Source organism: Echinops telfairi, unplaced genomic scaffold (assembly GCF_000313985.2).
Source record: "Echinops telfairi isolate 266 unplaced genomic scaffold, ASM31398v2 ScPeMD7_2;HRSCAF=8, whole genome shotgun sequence".
NCBI classification, from domain to species: domain Eukaryota; kingdom Metazoa; phylum Chordata; class Mammalia; order Afrosoricida; family Tenrecidae; genus Echinops; species Echinops telfairi.
In genome coordinates, this window is record NW_022103898.1 from 60565990 (window position 1) to 60582908 (window position 16919).

Consider the following 16919-nt stretch of genomic DNA (forward strand, 5'->3'; position numbering starts at 1 on the left):
AACAAAGCCCACATGGAACAACATATCAACCTGTGTGATCACGGGGTGTCGAATGGATCGCTACTTGGTTCTTAAAGATAGATTCATAAATATTTGATGATTATGAAAAAAAATTCAATAATGGACTGAAAAATGGAGTTAACCTTTAGGGAAAATACAGATTATAAAAATAGTGAGTTTACGTGAGCTCATCAGTTATATGAAATTGCTATTGCTGGCCTCTGGTGAGACTAAAGCCTAGAATGCTGATTGTTGATGTGATTTTAGGAAAGATAATGATCCTTGTGAGGATTTTGAATTTTGCTACAACTGGAGCTAAGGAATGCATTAACCACCCATCACAAAACTCAGTCTTTCTTACATCTTTAACTTTGTAAGAGACTATCATTAGATTTCTAAACATTTTGAGGCTGCCAAGTAGGTGTGATTTAATTATAAAATTGCAAAGCACTCATCATGAAGTCTAGACCTTTTTTGCTAGCCTTTTGTGTTGCTGGTAATGCATACAAGATTTTTACAGCTTTTCATCAATGTGGAAAAACGACGTATAAAATACAATTTTTTTTTGTTTGCTCTTATCTGAGTTATTTAAGTATCTTGTCCCTACTGTTTGCTAGCTTTGTTGTTTTCTAGAATTCTTTTTGATATTAACTACAGAAATTTCAGTTGAGAAAGAATAATGAGGTTCTTGGTTTTCTGAGCTATGTTTATGAAATGTAATGCCCTGTCCACATCCTTTCTCATTAGATTTAGTCCTTATTACCGAACCAAGGAAAAACTTCCCCTCAGCTCTGTGTCATACAGTAATATGATTGAACCAGACCAGTGTTTCTGCCGCTTTGACTTAACAGGAACCTGTAATGATGATGACTGCCAGTGGTGAGTAGTTTTTCCATGAACCTTTTTAATTAAAAAAAAACAATCTTGATTGGTTACCTTTGACATGTAAGTGATTATCTTTTCTGCATTGTCATTTTATCTTAGGCAGCATACGAAAGACTATACACTTAGCCGAAAACAGCTATTCCAAGACATTCTGTCATATAATCTATCTTTGATTGGTTGTTCAGAGACAAGCACGGAAGAAGAAATTGCTGCTGCTGCAGGTTTTTTTAGACCTCATGTTCTTTGCCATGTGAAAATTTGAATTGGCAATTTTAAGTATATTCAGTTGTCTCTATCTATGAATACCTGTAATAATTAAGTACAGAGGTCACTAGCTACGTATTGGTATTTATGTTTAAATGAAATGAAATAAAATTTAAAATGTACTTAGTTTTAAGTGCTCAGTAATCACGTGGTTAGTCTGCCATTGCAGAAAACTCTTTGGACGGAACTCATTTAGATAACTCAATTTATTTAAAGAAAAATACTAACTTAATTTCTATAGAAATTTAACTAATTAACATTGTGAAAGGCATAGGTTACCTACTATTTGACTGATGCCAAATACTAATCCTTAAACTAGAAATCCTTTGGCCGTAAGGAAAATTGACATTTACTAAATTTACTGTTACCACACTCTTCAGAGTGATTGTAAAATCAGTGAATTTACAAAGTCATTCCTAATTTGGGACTTGAACTTGTACTAGTTTAATTTCCGATGATATATTTTGTCAGCCCCAATTGGGTACAATAATGTAGGATTTCTGACTGTAGTTAAACTGTGTTGGCTTACATTCTCAAAAGACATGGATGTTTTTGACTAGGGACCAATGTATATTCAAAATCAAACCCACTCCCGTCAAGTTGATTTCAACTCTTAGAGGCCCTATGTATGGGAGCCCTGGTGTTGTAGTGGTTTTGTGTTGGGCTGCGATCCACATGATTGGAAGTTCAAAACCACCAGCACCTCCATGGGAGAAATACTAGGCTTTCCACTCCATCCATAAACAGACACAGTCTCTCAGAAACCAACAGGGGGTTGCTTTGAGTCGGTATTGACTGGTGGACAGTGAGTTTGGTTTGGTGGCCATCAAGTTGATTTCAACTCATAGCAAGCTTATGTATAGGGTTTATCTTTACAGGAGCAGACTGCCTTCTGACATCTTTCTCCCACAGTGCCACCTGCAAGGGCTCCTAATAATTATATATTCTTAAAAAAAATTCTTGAACTGATTTTTATTTTAAACTCTTTAATTAGCCTATGCTCTGTAATCTGTAACCTATGTCGTTTATGTTCTTTATGAAGACTATATACTGCTTCTGTTGCAGAAAAATATGTTGAGAAACTCTTTGGTGTAAACAAAGATCGAATGTCAGTGGACCAGATGTCTATTCTCCTTGTTAGCAATGTCAATGAAAGTAAAGGTCATAGTAAGTATATATATGTATGGGTCTCTAAAAATAAACTTATGGTTTCTTTTTGGCAGCCAACTTTTTGATAAAAATTATATTCTCAATTTAATAATTTTTAGCTAATACCAGGAGGCTTCAAAAAGCCCATAGAAAAATGGGATTAAAAGATCATGGAGTTTTTTTTACCACAGACTTTTCAAAGTCCCTTTGTAGAGTTATTGTGACTATTTTAAATTTGCTTTTGAGTAGCCTTCACCACTATAGAATGCTTGTTTTATCAACTAACATCTTTTATCTGCTTTAGCACCTCCATTTACAACATACAAAGATAAAAGAAAGTGGAAGCCAAAGTTTTGGAGAAAACCTATTTCAGAGAATAACTTCAGTAGTGATGAGGAACAGTTTACAGGTCCAATTAAGTATGGTAAGACATTTTGTAATTTAAGATGTAAAACTTTCAAAATTGTGGAGTTCCACCTTTGCTAATTTTTTGGCGTATTTTCTGACCTACTTTTCATATTGATCACATTGCCATTGTAGTCAGTACCGTCCTTCATTATTTAGGGCTGCCCTTTTCATAGGTGCCCTGGTTGCATGGTTAGGAATTATGCTGTGGTCTGCATGGTTTGTAGTTTGAGAAAGATGGTGCTTTCTAATCCCAGAAACAGTTACAGTTTTGGAAACTCACGGGGCAGTTCTACTCTGTTCCAGAAGGGATGCTGTCAGTCAGCATTTACTTGGTTGTAATGAGTTTGGCTTTTTGGTTTGCCCTTTACATTGTAGGGTTTAAAAGACTGCATTTGCCCCAGGTGTTAGCAGACATACTAATATGAGGGCAGGGGAGCAGTCCTGCTTCCATTTAAGAACCACTGGTTGGCTTGTGAAGGCAGGTGCTCCTTTTATCAGTCTGAGCATCTGGGCATTGTAACAGGATTGTAGAATGACTGAGTCAAAAGTAGCCTATGGTTATATGTTGATCATTGCGATTGGTTCCCCTTTTCCCCCCACCTCTCCCCCTCTTCCTTCTACCCTTCTGATATCATGGTTCCCACTCCTGTTCCTGGATTCTTTGTGTCGTGAGCTCTCATCTCTTATCTATATCTGCATATATGTTCCGCTGTAGTCTGAATTGGAGGAGTAGCACTGAGGTCATGGTAGTGGGGGGTAAGAAGGCTGCAAGGAACCAGAGGAATATAGTGTGGTTCATCGATGCTTTACTGCACCCTGGTGCCTCATCCCTTCCCTGTGGCCCTTCTGTGGATAAGCAAATGTGGTGAAGATGGTGGATGATGGTCCTGACTGAATGCTTTCTTGTGAGCACTTTTGTATTCTAATATCAAGCTTACATAATTTGTGTACTATTTTTAGATTAGCAAGTATTCAAGTGACCGATAGTCTCACGCTTGTTTATGTTAATGTAAATTTCCTTTAATTCAAGTTTAGTGGAATAAATCAGTTAAAATTGAATCTTCATAATGTGTAACTTGCTTTGACAATTTAATGAATGCAAATTATCTTCATTTACCCTTAAAGAAGAGACATCATTCTTTATGGATACCCAGAACAGTCCTATTTAAAAACTATGATCATCTGGTAATTTTGAATAATGCCTTTTATAAACTATTCTCATAGAAAGTGTCCTACTTTGGACAGTAAATTCTATGGTGGTTCTACCTTGAAGGTGGTCATTACTACAGAAACCTTCAGATTTTGAGATCATTTAAAAAAGATGAAGCCACTCTTTATGTCCAGTGTCTGGAATAGAGAAAGTGTGGCACTGATGATATTTTGCCTTCCAGCCTTCCAGCCAGAGAACCGAATCAATGTTCCTGCTGTGGATACAGTTGTCACTCCAGATGATGTCAGATACTTCACAAACGAAACTGATGACATTGCTAATTTAGAAGCAAGTGTGCTTGAAAATCCTTCACATGTACAACTTTGGCTCAAGCTTGCGTACAAGTACTTGAATCAAAATGAAGGGTAGGTTTCACATTTGTATTTTTGTGTTCCTGAGTTGTTTTAACTATATGGTAATCAAGTTTTTCCTTCCTAGTACCCAAGGGGTCTGTGGGGGTTTACAAAGCAAAACTACTTTTACTTTCAAGCTATTTAAAAAGTGTAATATTAGATCTTGAGTTGTGTGCCTGGTACAGTGTGTGAGTAATAAATTATGGTAAAGTTTATAATACCAGTAGGCTTTGTTTCAAAGTACAAGTAGAGTAGTTAAAATAATAAACTCTGGGTGATATAAGATTTTTAAAATTTTTAATTCAAGTAGTTACAGTCTTTTGAGATACTTCTGATAAAATAGCAGTGGACTAGTTAAAATTTATGTTAAAATACTTCTGATAAAATAGCAGTGGACTAGTTAAAATTTATGTTGATTTTCAATTGGAATTTTTAAACCATAAGATTCCTGTAAAGTGACATTTTTATCTTATTGTATGTGTATTCAAATTAGGTTAATGATAATTTATTTCATAGCCTTTAGCTCTTGTTATTTAATTATATTTTTCTAACTCTTGAATCAGTGGTCCTACTTTGTGATAAGCCAAGGATAATGTCTTCATTATCATAATTGTAACATCATAAATCAGTTACTTGGTTTTTACAGGCTAGTTTGTTATGTCTATCTTATAATTTAGTATAAAATCTTTTTAAATAAGACATTACTGCAGACGAATATATTGCATAAGCCTGAATATAATGTTTGCTTAGGTTTTTGTATGTGCCATTTCCATGCTAATGGGATAAGTTATAGTGTTTTCTTTTCTGACTCATTTATTGAGTGAAGGCCAAAAGAGCTGTACCTTATTTTATGAATAGGATCATGGGAACGAATTATCTTCTCCAAGAGATAGCCAGCCCTGACTGTTGAAAAGAACTATTATATTGAAAGCTTTGATATTTTGTGCTAGCAGTAGTTGGCCTTGAGAAAGATTTGTTAAACTTTTCTTGGCCAGTGTAACTCATAAAAGGTATTGCTGAATGTAGACATAAAGTGCATTTGAAGTTGACAACCTTAAGACTGTGCTTTCATCTGAAGTGTATGCTCACTGAACAGTCACTCAAAAAAAATGCTGGGGGTATGAGAAATCAAGACTTGTTTTCGACAGATGTGATTTAAGGTCCTAATATGTTATTCTTGGTTATAGGCGATTCTAGCCTAAAATGAAATAAAATCCACTCAGTGTACTAACCTTATTTAAAAGTTTATTTTCAAATGTTTCTGCCTTTTATTTGAACATGTAGGCAGTGTTCAGAATCCTTAGACTCTGCTTTAAATGTTTTGGCTCGAGCACTGGAAAACAACAAAGACAATCCAGAAATTTGGTGCCATTACCTCAGATTGTTCTCAAAAAGAGGAACCAAGGAGGAGGTCCAAGAAATGTGTGAAACAGCTATTGAATATGCTCCGGATTATCGAAGTTTTTGGACGGTGAGTAGATAACATAATATAGTCCTGGATGTATGTATATATTCATAATTTTTGGGTCATCTTAAATATAAAAAATAGCCCTTGCAGAGGGGTCTTGGGGAGGAGATGAACCAGTCAGGGTGTGATGTAGCAATGATGAAAAATACAACTTTCCTCTAGTTCCTAAATTCTTCCGCCCCCTATCATGATTCGAATTCTACCTTGCAAGTCTGGCTATACCAGAGGATGTACACTGGTACAGATAGGAACTGGAAACACAGGAAATTCAGGGCAGATGAGCCCTTCAGGACCAGTGGTGTGAGTGGCCATACTGGGAGCGTAGAGGGAGAGTGGGTTGGAAAGAGGGAACTGATTACAAAGATCAACATGTGACTTCCTCCCTGGGGGACGGACAACCGAAAAGTGGGTGAAGGGAGATGTCCAACATGGCAAGATATGACAAAATAATATTTTATAAATTATCAAGGGCTCATGAGGGAGGGGGGAGAGGGGAGGGAGGGGAAAAAGGAGGAGCTGATGCCAGGGGCTTAAGTGGAGAGCAAATGTTTTGAGAATGATGAGGGCAATGAATGTACAAATGTGTTTTACACAATTGATGTATGTATGGATTGTGATAAGAGTTGTATGAGCCCCTAATAAAACGATTTAAAAAAAAGAAAGGAAAGAAAAAATACATAAAAAATAGTTTTAATACTACATGTATTTTTCTCTTTACCTACCTATTATCAACTACCCATCTTCTACTGTTAATTTTCAATAACCTCAAAGCTCCTTCTGGGTCATGTTTTTTCATCAAGAAATTTTTCTTTTGGGTAACTGTAAAGAAAACATGCAAAATAAATCATGTTAGCGCTACCTAAATCAATTTTAGTTTGGGCAAAATGAAATGCAGTTTTTGTAAAGCACCTAAAAATTTTCCTTAATTAGGCTCATGTAAAATTCCCATTGATAAGAGGAAATATTCTGGCCTTTTTATTACCTGTCTTCAGAAGCCCTGGTGGTACTGTTGGCTACTTGTTGAACTATAAACTATAAAATCAGTGTTTCAACCGACCAGCTTCTCCATAGTAGAAAGGCAAAGCTGTCTGCTTCTGGAAAGATTTACAGCCTCACTCTGAGTTGGAATCAACTCAATGGCAGTGTTTGGTTTTGGTTTTGCTTATGGAAAAAGACTCCTAAACTAATTTACATTAATTTAGACTTTCCCAAGATATAAATAAAGAGTTAGTGAAAGGGTAAGTTTTTCCTTACTCTAGAGAATGCAAGGTTTCTTACTCAGACTGAAAATTATAATTGATTCATTTGTAAAGGAAACCAACCACAAGTAGTGCCTTGATTCTAAACAAATTCTATTCCTAAATATTCTTAGGTCACATTTGCTTGTAAGTCAAACAATTAAGTATGGTTTGTAAAATCAAGTCAAATGTTAGTTTTTGTATGTAGTGTACTTTGCATAAAAAACATTTACCACTAAAACATCTCTAATGTAATAATGTAATAAATACAGTAATATAATAAAAATGTTGTAATTTTGATCACACAGTACCTCCCCTTTGCTACTATGAACTATTATATTTACCTTGAATTTTTAATATAATAGGTTCTACAGGGTTGGTTGATGATTACTTGACAACCGTGGATGTCAGAATCCAGAGACTTCCTATATTCATTAATGTCTGAATTTTTCATTACGTGAATACAAGATCCTACTTAGATGGATTTTTAGATAAATCTGCTGTCAACTTCATTATTTACTTGCTCTTTACTGAAACTCAGAATCAAAAGGGTTTGGATAACCTTGTATCCCTTAATGAATGAACTTGCCCCTGTAGTTCTCTGAACGCAATACTGATTAGATTTTGGTCAGTGAAAGACATTTGTTTTTTTCCTGGAATTTTATGTTCAGAAGGCCTGTTTACTAAGGTTAATGTTCTTGAGTGCAATGAAGTGTCATAGAGTATGGTATTCAAAATATCTGATTTTCTTTCAAATTATTACATCCTTACAGGGATTTGATTTATTGATTTACCCTTTTCTAATATAAATGCTAATAGAAATGCTATCTAAAAGAAATACTATTCTCAAACTTGTTGCACTTTGGAGTTCTATTTTGGCCTTACTGCCAAGAACTGCAAAGAAGCATATCTGTGGGTTATTTTGTTTGTTTTAGTTTGTATTAGATTCTAATCTCCAACATGTTCAGAAAGTTGGAGTACTTGTGTGTGTGTGTTCAAGAAATTGAAGATTTAGTGAAACAGTTTCTTAATGAAATAGGAAACTTCTTTATTCTTGTATAGCCGAATTAATTTTATGAACACTCTTTGGTCAGTTTCTGTACCTAGAAAGCACCTTTGAAGAAAAGGATTATGTATGTGAGAGGATGATGGAGTTCCTAATGGAAGCAGCTGAACAGGAAACATCAGATGTTCTGTCTTTTCAGCTTTTAGAGGCTCTTTTGTTTAGAGTTCAGCTGCACATATTTACTGGAAGATGCCAAAGTGCACTTGCAATTTTACAGGTAAACACTATGTCACTGAAATGTATCTTGTGGAGAATTTTAAGTTATAGGTGGAATGATGTAATAGTAAAAGGGCGGGTGATGGATTTGAATCCTTGTCTTGCCACTTACTATTAAGTTGTGTGTCATTGAGCATAGTTCAAGACTTTAATTTTTCATTTTAGCCAGCAGTTCTCAACCTGTGGGTTGCGACCCCTTTGGGGGTTAAATGACCCTTTCATAGGGGTTGCCCGATTCGTAACAGTAGCAAAATTACAGTTATGAAGTAGCAATGAAAATAATCTTAAGGTTGGGGTCACCACAACATGAGGAACTGTTTTAATGGGTCGCAACATTAGGAAGGTTGAGAGCCACTGATTTAAGCAAACGAAATTAAGCAATAAGGATGATATCTTTTTAGAGTTTTTATGAAGCTTAAGTGAAAATGTCACCACATTAACTTCAAAGTTCAAACCATCAGGAAAAATAGTACATTGAAAATAAGTATGGGTACTTATTGTTGTACTATCATTTCTTGGTAGATTTTAAATATCACAGTACTTAACGTGTACAAATTAAACTTTTTATTATGTTATAAAACCTTAGCAATGTAAACACTATTCATTTGAAAAAGTGGCAACTATCAAATATTTGACTTTAGATATTTAAGAACCACTTCAAAGAAACATTTTAATTCATCTTTGCCTTTGTAGGTGAATCTTATTTTAAATAGTAGTTATTTTGAAAAATACTTGCTAGTTTATTTTTTTCATTTTATCTAGAATGCTTTGAAGTCTGCTAATGATAGAATAGTAGCTGAATACCTTAAGACAAGTGATCGATGTTTAGCATGGCTGGCCTACATACATCTTCTTGAATTCAACATTCTTCCTCCAAAATTCTATGATCCCTCTAACACCAATCCTTCAAGAATTGTTAGCACAGAACCATTTGTGATGCCATGGCACACAGTTGAAGATATAAAGACTAATCCTGACATGTTGTTAGCAGTTTTTGAAGGTATGTATAAATGGCTCCAAATGATTAACTTCATTGTACCCACTATTAAAGTGACTTCATAATTATGCAGCATTAATTTATATCTACATATTGACGTGTATACTTTCTTAATTTATTATATAACTATGAAAACATTAAGGGTTGACTTGTCTAAGATGACCACTAGCAGGTATGTAGCCTAGTGAGAAGGTAAAATCTATACATTTCACGTAACTATTAAATACATAAGGCCATGTGGCTGTGTGCTAGTAGGGTAAATTGTATGCTGTAGATGGGTACGAAGATCTGTCGTGTATAGAATTATATTCTATAGGACTCAAAGAAGTCGTCATAGAAGAATTGAGACTTAGATATGGACTAAGGCTTTGATTCTGATGCATAGTGACCTTACAAAGTTGAACTGCCCCATAGGATTTTCTAGACTGAAATCTGTAGGAGGAGATTAACAGTTTTTTTCTTTAAAAAAGTGACAGGTGGTCTTGAACCATCTACCTTTCATTTAACTGTCCAGTGCTGAGCCCATCAGAACTCCGTTTGTTGTAGTGGTACCTGTGAAACGTGGGAACCATGAGTTCTTATCTCTTTTTTTCCAGTGGTCTGTCATAATGTCTGACAGTGTATTAAAACAACAACAAAAGCATTGCCATTTAGTAGATTCTTACTCATTTCACTGTAACCCAGTGGATTCTAACTCATAGCAACCTTATGTGGGCTTTATATGGCTGTAAATATTCATGGGAGCAGGAAATCTCATCTTTGTCCTGAGGAGAGGCGTTTTGAACTGCCAACCTTGCTAGCAGACCAACACTTACCTCACAGTGCCACCAGAGTTCCTTGACAATGTAATAGGTATATAGTAAAAGGTTGCTTAATAAACTACTCAGTAAAGGAAGGAAAAGAAGGAGAACCGGTGCGTCACGACCCCTTTGGGGGGGTCAGATGACCCTTTCCCAGGGGTCACCCGATTCGTAACAGTAGCAAAATTACAGTGATGCAATAGCAACGAAAATAATTTTATGGTTTAGGGGGCTGGTGGTGTCACCACAACATGAGGAACTGTATGAAAGGGTCGAGAAACCACTGTGTTTCCACTGATCCAAATAACCAAAATATCAAATAGATAGGGATTTCTGTGGTCGGCTTGAAAAGAGCTGGGAAAGCAGAGGGGAGTCCTTCTCAAAGTGAGATTTCTGTGCTGGGCAATATAGGAATGAATACTTGGTAGGTGGAATGATAGCAGGTTTTTAAGTGTGGTAGACTTGATAGTAATAAACATTTTTTAGGAAAGAAAGAGAACATACCGATAAAGCTTAAGACTAGAGATAGGACTGCCATCTTAGAGCTAATGGCCATAACTGAGGCCCAAGAAAATTAACCTGGGAAAATACTGGTTAAAGACACCTGAAAATATGCAGTCGTATTTGGGGGGAAGGTGGTAGAAGATATAATATATTAATATTTGTTTATTGCCCACTTAAAAAAACATTGCCACATAATCAACATACAATTCAATTTACTATATCAGAAAGAGTTGTGTAATCATTACTATAATTGGTTTTAGAACATTTTCAATCACTATTCTGGTCACAACCTTTTGGCCAACCAATTAATATATAAATATGTTTTGTGCATGTTTCTGTTTAGACATATTATTTCATATTTATGAACATTGAACTCACAGTCAACAGCACTGTAACACGTGCTCGGATGAAGCTTACCCAGTACAACATGCATTTTCATTTTAAGGCACATCACAGCCTTTTTGCACTTAGCTGTACTAGACAGCACCTTGCCACTACGCTTGGGGGCCATTTTAAACAGCAAAACCACCAATGGAAAACACAGTTTGATACCTCACTCAGGAAGGCAGGCTGCTTTTGACTTCATCTGGGAACATGTATGTCTAATGCCTCACATTTCTTCACTGCTTTGCTGATAGCTGTGAATAATTGGGAAAGTCAGCAGGTATTAATCTGGGGGTTACAACTAAATTTTAGTGAGTGGTTTAACTTATGAACATTGAATCTACAAATGAGAATTGATTATATTCAGTGTTTGAATTTTTTGATAGTTATTTTAACAAATAAGATAAATGCAGAGACGGTTAAGTCACATAAAGGTTTCATGTGTACAAGTTAACCATTCATGTATTGTGGCCTGAAGCTAGACTATACTTGTGTAATTTCCTTTTTTCAACAGTGTTTTAAATTCTTTATTACTGGCTAAATTGATGACACTATAAATGAAATTACCTTATGCCCCAGGGGTTGTTGACTTACAGTGTTAAAAAATGATAATGATGTCTCTAAAGTGAACCAGAGACGTATGTAAACCGTAGCTCTTTGAATGGATTTGGGGCTAGCACTTAATTCTAATCCCTATCTAAGAGCCCTTACTTCTTATGACATGGCCATACTTGGTAGTCACCTATATCAAGAGATCACTGAAGGTAGGGGTGGTGCTATAGCAAGGTGTGGTGAAGAAATCAGATGGTGCCTGGCTATCAGAAAGAATAGCATATGGGGTCTAAAAAGCTTGTTTTCAAACAAGCAGCCAACTAAGTGAGGGGTCAACTAAGTCCACATGGAAGAAGCACGCCGGCCTGTGTGATTCAAGGATTGTAAATAATAAAGTCCAAAGGAAGGAATGGTAACAGCTTAAACTGTGAGCACCCAGTTTGCAGAAAGCTAAGGATTTTGGAAGCCCAGAATCCATTTGTAGCCTACATGTATTAAGTCTCTGGTGAATCCCTTCTAACCATAGTGCAGGGATATGAATATCTGCTATCAGAGAACATTGTGAAGTCGATTTATGGCACATTGAGTTAGGTTAGAATGTAATGCCTTATTATTTGATCTCCCTTTTAACCCATTTTGAAGTTGTTTCACTTTTTAATACTTTATGCTTTCTCTTGGAAATATTTCCATATTTTGTCTAGACATCGTCAGTTTGGGGAAATATTCCCATATTTTGTCTAGACATTTTTTTGTTTGCTGTTTCATGTTTATGTTTTGTATGACTATATTTATGAACTCCAGGATAGGTATGTCTATAGAGACAGTAACTGAACTGATATCAGAGGCGTTACACGGGAGGATGGGAAAAATGGGGCGCTAACAACAATGGATATGAGAAGAAAATGTTCTGAAATTGATTGTGGTGATAATTGCATATTCTTAATATGATAGATTAAATTTATGATATGTAAAGTATATACCAATAAAGTATTTTTTTCAAAAACATTTTATTCTTAGTGGGCAACAGGGTAAGGATTTAATTTTAGATATTTAGAGATAGCATGAAATACCTCTTTTGGGTAAAAACATTAAAAAAACAGTTGCCATCAAGTTGATTCAGACTCATGTTGACCTCCGTGTGTTGCAGAATTCAAATGGCGCCGTAGGGTTTTTTAAAGTTGGGACCTTTGGGAAACAGATTGCCAGGTCTTTGTCCCAAGGTGCCTTTGGGTAGATTCAACCCACCTACCTTTTACCTACTCAAAAACTTAACCCTCTGGGATACCAGGTACTTCTTCCTTTGGGTAAAGGGTTTTTTTGGGGAGTTTGGTAAAGATGGGTAGAATGATAATCAACCAAAGGTATAGGCGATCTTTTCCAGTTGGTGTCTTTACATTTTAAGTAACACAGTAAAATAAGTAATTCATGTTATGCTTTATTCATACTGTGATGTTTTTGGATAGATGCAGTGAAAGCTTGTACAGATGAGAGCCTTACTATTCAGGGGAGAATAGAGATCTGTCTTCCACTTTATACAAACATGATTGCTCTGCACCAGCTTCTACAGAGGTAAGCACATTTGACGAGCAGTTAACTCTGCATTTGAAATGGATTGTTTTCTGGGATATGACATTTTTTCTTCTTGTTAAGGTTTGAAGCTGCAGTAAAGCTTTGTGAATGTTTATTGGAATCATCTCCCATGAACTGCCAGTTGTTGGAAACACTTGGTGCATTATACTTACAAACAAATCAGCCTGACAAAGCCAGGGCAGTGTGGCTTACGGCATTTGAAAAAAATCCTCAGAATGCAGAAGTTTTTTATCATACTTGCAAATTGTTCATCTTGCAGGTAAAAACTATTCATGATCTTAAATTAAATATGATATTTTTATGTCCCGCATATTCTTAATCATCTTTTAAGACATTTCAGACATCAGCTTCTCCTCTAAACACTTCCTGGTGCTTTATTTGGCTTTTTTGTAAACTGTAAAACTCCTCTTCATTCACTCTATCATAATACCTGTGCATAGTTCTACCATTGCACTTACTGCATTACCTTCTCATTTTGTTTGTAGCTGTTTTATATACTAGGCTAAGAACTTCTTGAGAGCTAGGATTCTGTCTTATTTGAACTAGCATAGTTCAAAACATGTAACAGAAACGTAATGGATAATTTGGAGTTGAAATTGAGACTGGTGGTTTTGTTAAGCTGTTGAATGCTTGGACTTAATTCAGCCATAAGGATATAACATGTATCAACATGTGTCCCAGACTTGCACTCTGTTACCTCCCTGACTTCCAACAAGGAAATCTAATCAGTATTTGGCGACTCGGGGTGGAGGGGTCTTTTTCTTCCTTGGAATATTTTGATTAAACATTGTAAGCCTGATTATATACCCTTACCCTTTTTAAAAATAGAACCAAGGCGATAATCTTCTTCCATTTTTGCGGAAATTCATTGCATCCTTCTTTAAACCTGGATGTGAGAAGTACAGTAACTTGGATCTTTTTCGGTAAGTTTATAGAAATTGTTTGATTTATAGAGAATGGAGAATAGTTTCAGCTCATTGGAAGGATTGGTGTGGGGATTGATTCATTATAGGCTGATTATATCTTGAGACAAACCTTTACAACAACCGGTTATGAGGCCAATAAAATGTAAAGAAATCGAGGCAAAAATGTAAGATGCTTTGCATTCTTTGAATTACAGACATTATACATATGTGAAGTAAGGGTTATACTAACATCTGAGTGACTCATTTTTCTTTTACTGGATTGATAATGTTACTTGTAGCACTTGGTACTGTGTCATCTACTTAAAAAATCTAATCACACTGACTCTTTAAAAAAGTTAGTTTAATTTTTTTAGAGATCATTTTATTGGGGGCTCTTACAGCTCTTAGAACAATCCATACATCAGTTGTGTCAAGCATGCATCTATCTATCTATCTATCTATCTATCTATCTATCTATCTATCTATCTATCTATCTATATTATTTTATTAGGGGCTCATACAACTCATCACATTCCATACATACATCAGTTGTGTAAAGCGCATTTGTACATTCATTGCCCTCATCATTCTCAAAACGTTTCCTTTCCACTTAAGCCCCCGTCATTAGGTCCTCATTTTTCCCCTCCCTCCCCGCTCCCCCCTCCCTCATGAGCCCTTGATAATTTATAACTTGTTATTTTGTCATATCTTGCCCTGTCCAACATCTCCCTTCAACCACTTTTTGGTTGTCCGTCCTCCAGGGAGGAGGTCACATATAGTTACTTGTAATCGGTTCCCTCTTTCCAACCCACTCTCCCTCTACCCTCCCAGTATCACCACTCATACCACTGGTCCTGTAGGGCTCATCCGCCCTGGATCCCCTGTATTTCCAGTTCCTATCTGTACCAGTGTACATCCTTTGTTCTAGCCAGACTTGCAAGGTAGAATTTGGGTAATGATAGTGGGAGCAGAGAGGAAACATTTAGGGACTAGAGGAAAGTTGTATTTCTCATCGTTGCTACATCGCACCCTGACTGGCTCATCTCCTCCCCGAGACCCCTCTGCAAGGGGATCTCCAGTGGCCTACTAATGGGTTTTGGGTCTCCACTCCGCACTCACCCCATCATTCAGTATGGTAAGATTTTTTTTTTGTTCTGATGATGCCTATATCTGATCCCTTCGACACTTTGTGGTTGCATAGGCTGGTGTGCTTCTTCCATGTGGGCTTTGTTACTTCTGAGCTTAATGGCCGTCAAGCATATTTTTACATACGTTGCCATCATCATTTTCTAAACATTTACGTTCTATTTGAGCACTTGGTACCAATTCCTCTTTTTTCCCTCCCTCCCCCCTCCTGCCCTTGTGACCCCTTGATAAATTATAAATCTTACATTGACCACTGTCTCCCTTCAACCATATTTCTGTTGTTCATCCTCCCACCCCTGGAGGGATTGTGCATTAATTATTGCATCGGTTTCCCCTTCCTCCCCCCACCTTTCCCCTACTCTCCTGGTATTGCTACACCCATTCCTGTTCCCCAGAGGTTTATCTGACCTGGATTCCATGTGCATGATGACTTTTGAAAAAAATGACTTCATTTGTGATGTAAAGTGAATGTAAATAGTATACCTATTTCCTTCTTTAATTCTAGAGCGAATGACTAACCTGAAATGTTGTTGAGTGAGAAGTTGAGGAATTTTTTCCTCAGTCTTCACTTTCTCAGTAGCCCCTGTATTTGCTGCCTTCATTGACTTTGTGGAAAGCTCTTGTTCTAATAAGAGGCCACAGAAACAGAGCGAAGTGTGAATTGGATGGAGGGAGATTAGAAAATTCTCTTCCCCTTCTCATCTCTGCAGGGATTAACTGATATGTTTTTCCCTTAAGATGAAATATTTTAGGGTTGCAACCCAGTGCCTCTCTTTCCCTGCTACCCAACTGTGCTGTGATAGAGAATAAAGCAGCCACCATCAATGTGTAAACAAACAGGCGTGGCTGTTTTCCTATTAAAACTTCAGATGTAAGGGTAGGCACTGTCTGCTGACCTGAAATAAAACAGTATCAAAAGGAAATTTTTTTTTATCATAGCATACTTCTGTTTTATATTAGGAAGTACTTAAAAGAAGACATAAGGTAGATTATATACCCTAAAAGGGCTTCTTGGAAAAATACTGCTAATAAGCAAAGATTTAAAATCTTGGTTTAATGTTTACAAACTTGTTTTCTGCAAAATAGTGTCCTAGGGTTTCTCCATGTAATTTTTAAATTCGCTTACTACTTTCTGTTAAATCACTTGTCCTCCCACTCTAGAATTTTTTGTGAATTTGGCAGTTTTATTTGACATTTAGCAAAAAGTTTGGGATCACTGTACCTTCCCAGACTTGGGTCTTTGCATCATTTCCCTTTATGGCAACCAGCTAATTAATTGACAAATAGTTTTAGTTTTAGTACTTTTCCTACTTTGTTCCGTCAAATATCTCATAGTTAATTAAAAAAGAATACATTTAAATACAAACTAATAATTAAGCTACTAACCTATAAGATTTTAGAGATTGCTCAGCTTCCTCATGCTCATCTCCCTTGTTTAAATTATATTGCTCTACTTCTCTAATTCAGGCACAGGACCAATCCAAGGCTGAACCAAACTCGTTATATACTTGCTGGTTCTGGTCTTCCCTTGGGCATAGAGGTACTGGTGATTGGTTTAGCTTGAAGAAAATGTTGCCAATGTCTGCCTTGGTAACTAATAAAAGATCTTCTTGTTGCCAGGTTAATTAAGCAAAATAATAGTGTCAAGAAAAATTTGAAAATGGGCTACCTGCAAATAATCCGTTATTTGTGAAATTATCCAGCTTTATTAAATTCTTTTCTTCTCATACTAACTAGGACAAGGAAAAGTCCTGTGCTTTGTTTGGGCAGTACTAAAGACTGCT

The 16919-nt window shown here is 36.2% G+C and overlaps 1 protein-coding gene across 1 annotated transcript in view; it reads left to right on the plus strand.

The window, feature by feature from the left end:
- ZFC3H1 (zinc finger C3H1-type containing) overlaps nt 1-16919 on the plus strand; it is a 63677-nt gene that overhangs the window by 39527 nt on the left and 7231 nt on the right. The window contains exons 16-26 of the mRNA XM_004700785.4: nt 748-879; nt 985-1106; nt 2215-2316; nt 2603-2722; nt 4098-4281; nt 5554-5740; nt 8070-8258; nt 9020-9257; nt 12958-13063; nt 13145-13343; nt 13913-14007. Coding sequence (XP_004700842.1) covers nt 748-879; nt 985-1106; nt 2215-2316; nt 2603-2722; nt 4098-4281; nt 5554-5740; nt 8070-8258; nt 9020-9257; nt 12958-13063; nt 13145-13343; nt 13913-14007 — 1674 coding nt within the window. The remainder of the gene's footprint in view (nt 1-747; nt 880-984; nt 1107-2214; nt 2317-2602; nt 2723-4097; nt 4282-5553; nt 5741-8069; nt 8259-9019; nt 9258-12957; nt 13064-13144; nt 13344-13912; nt 14008-16919) is intronic.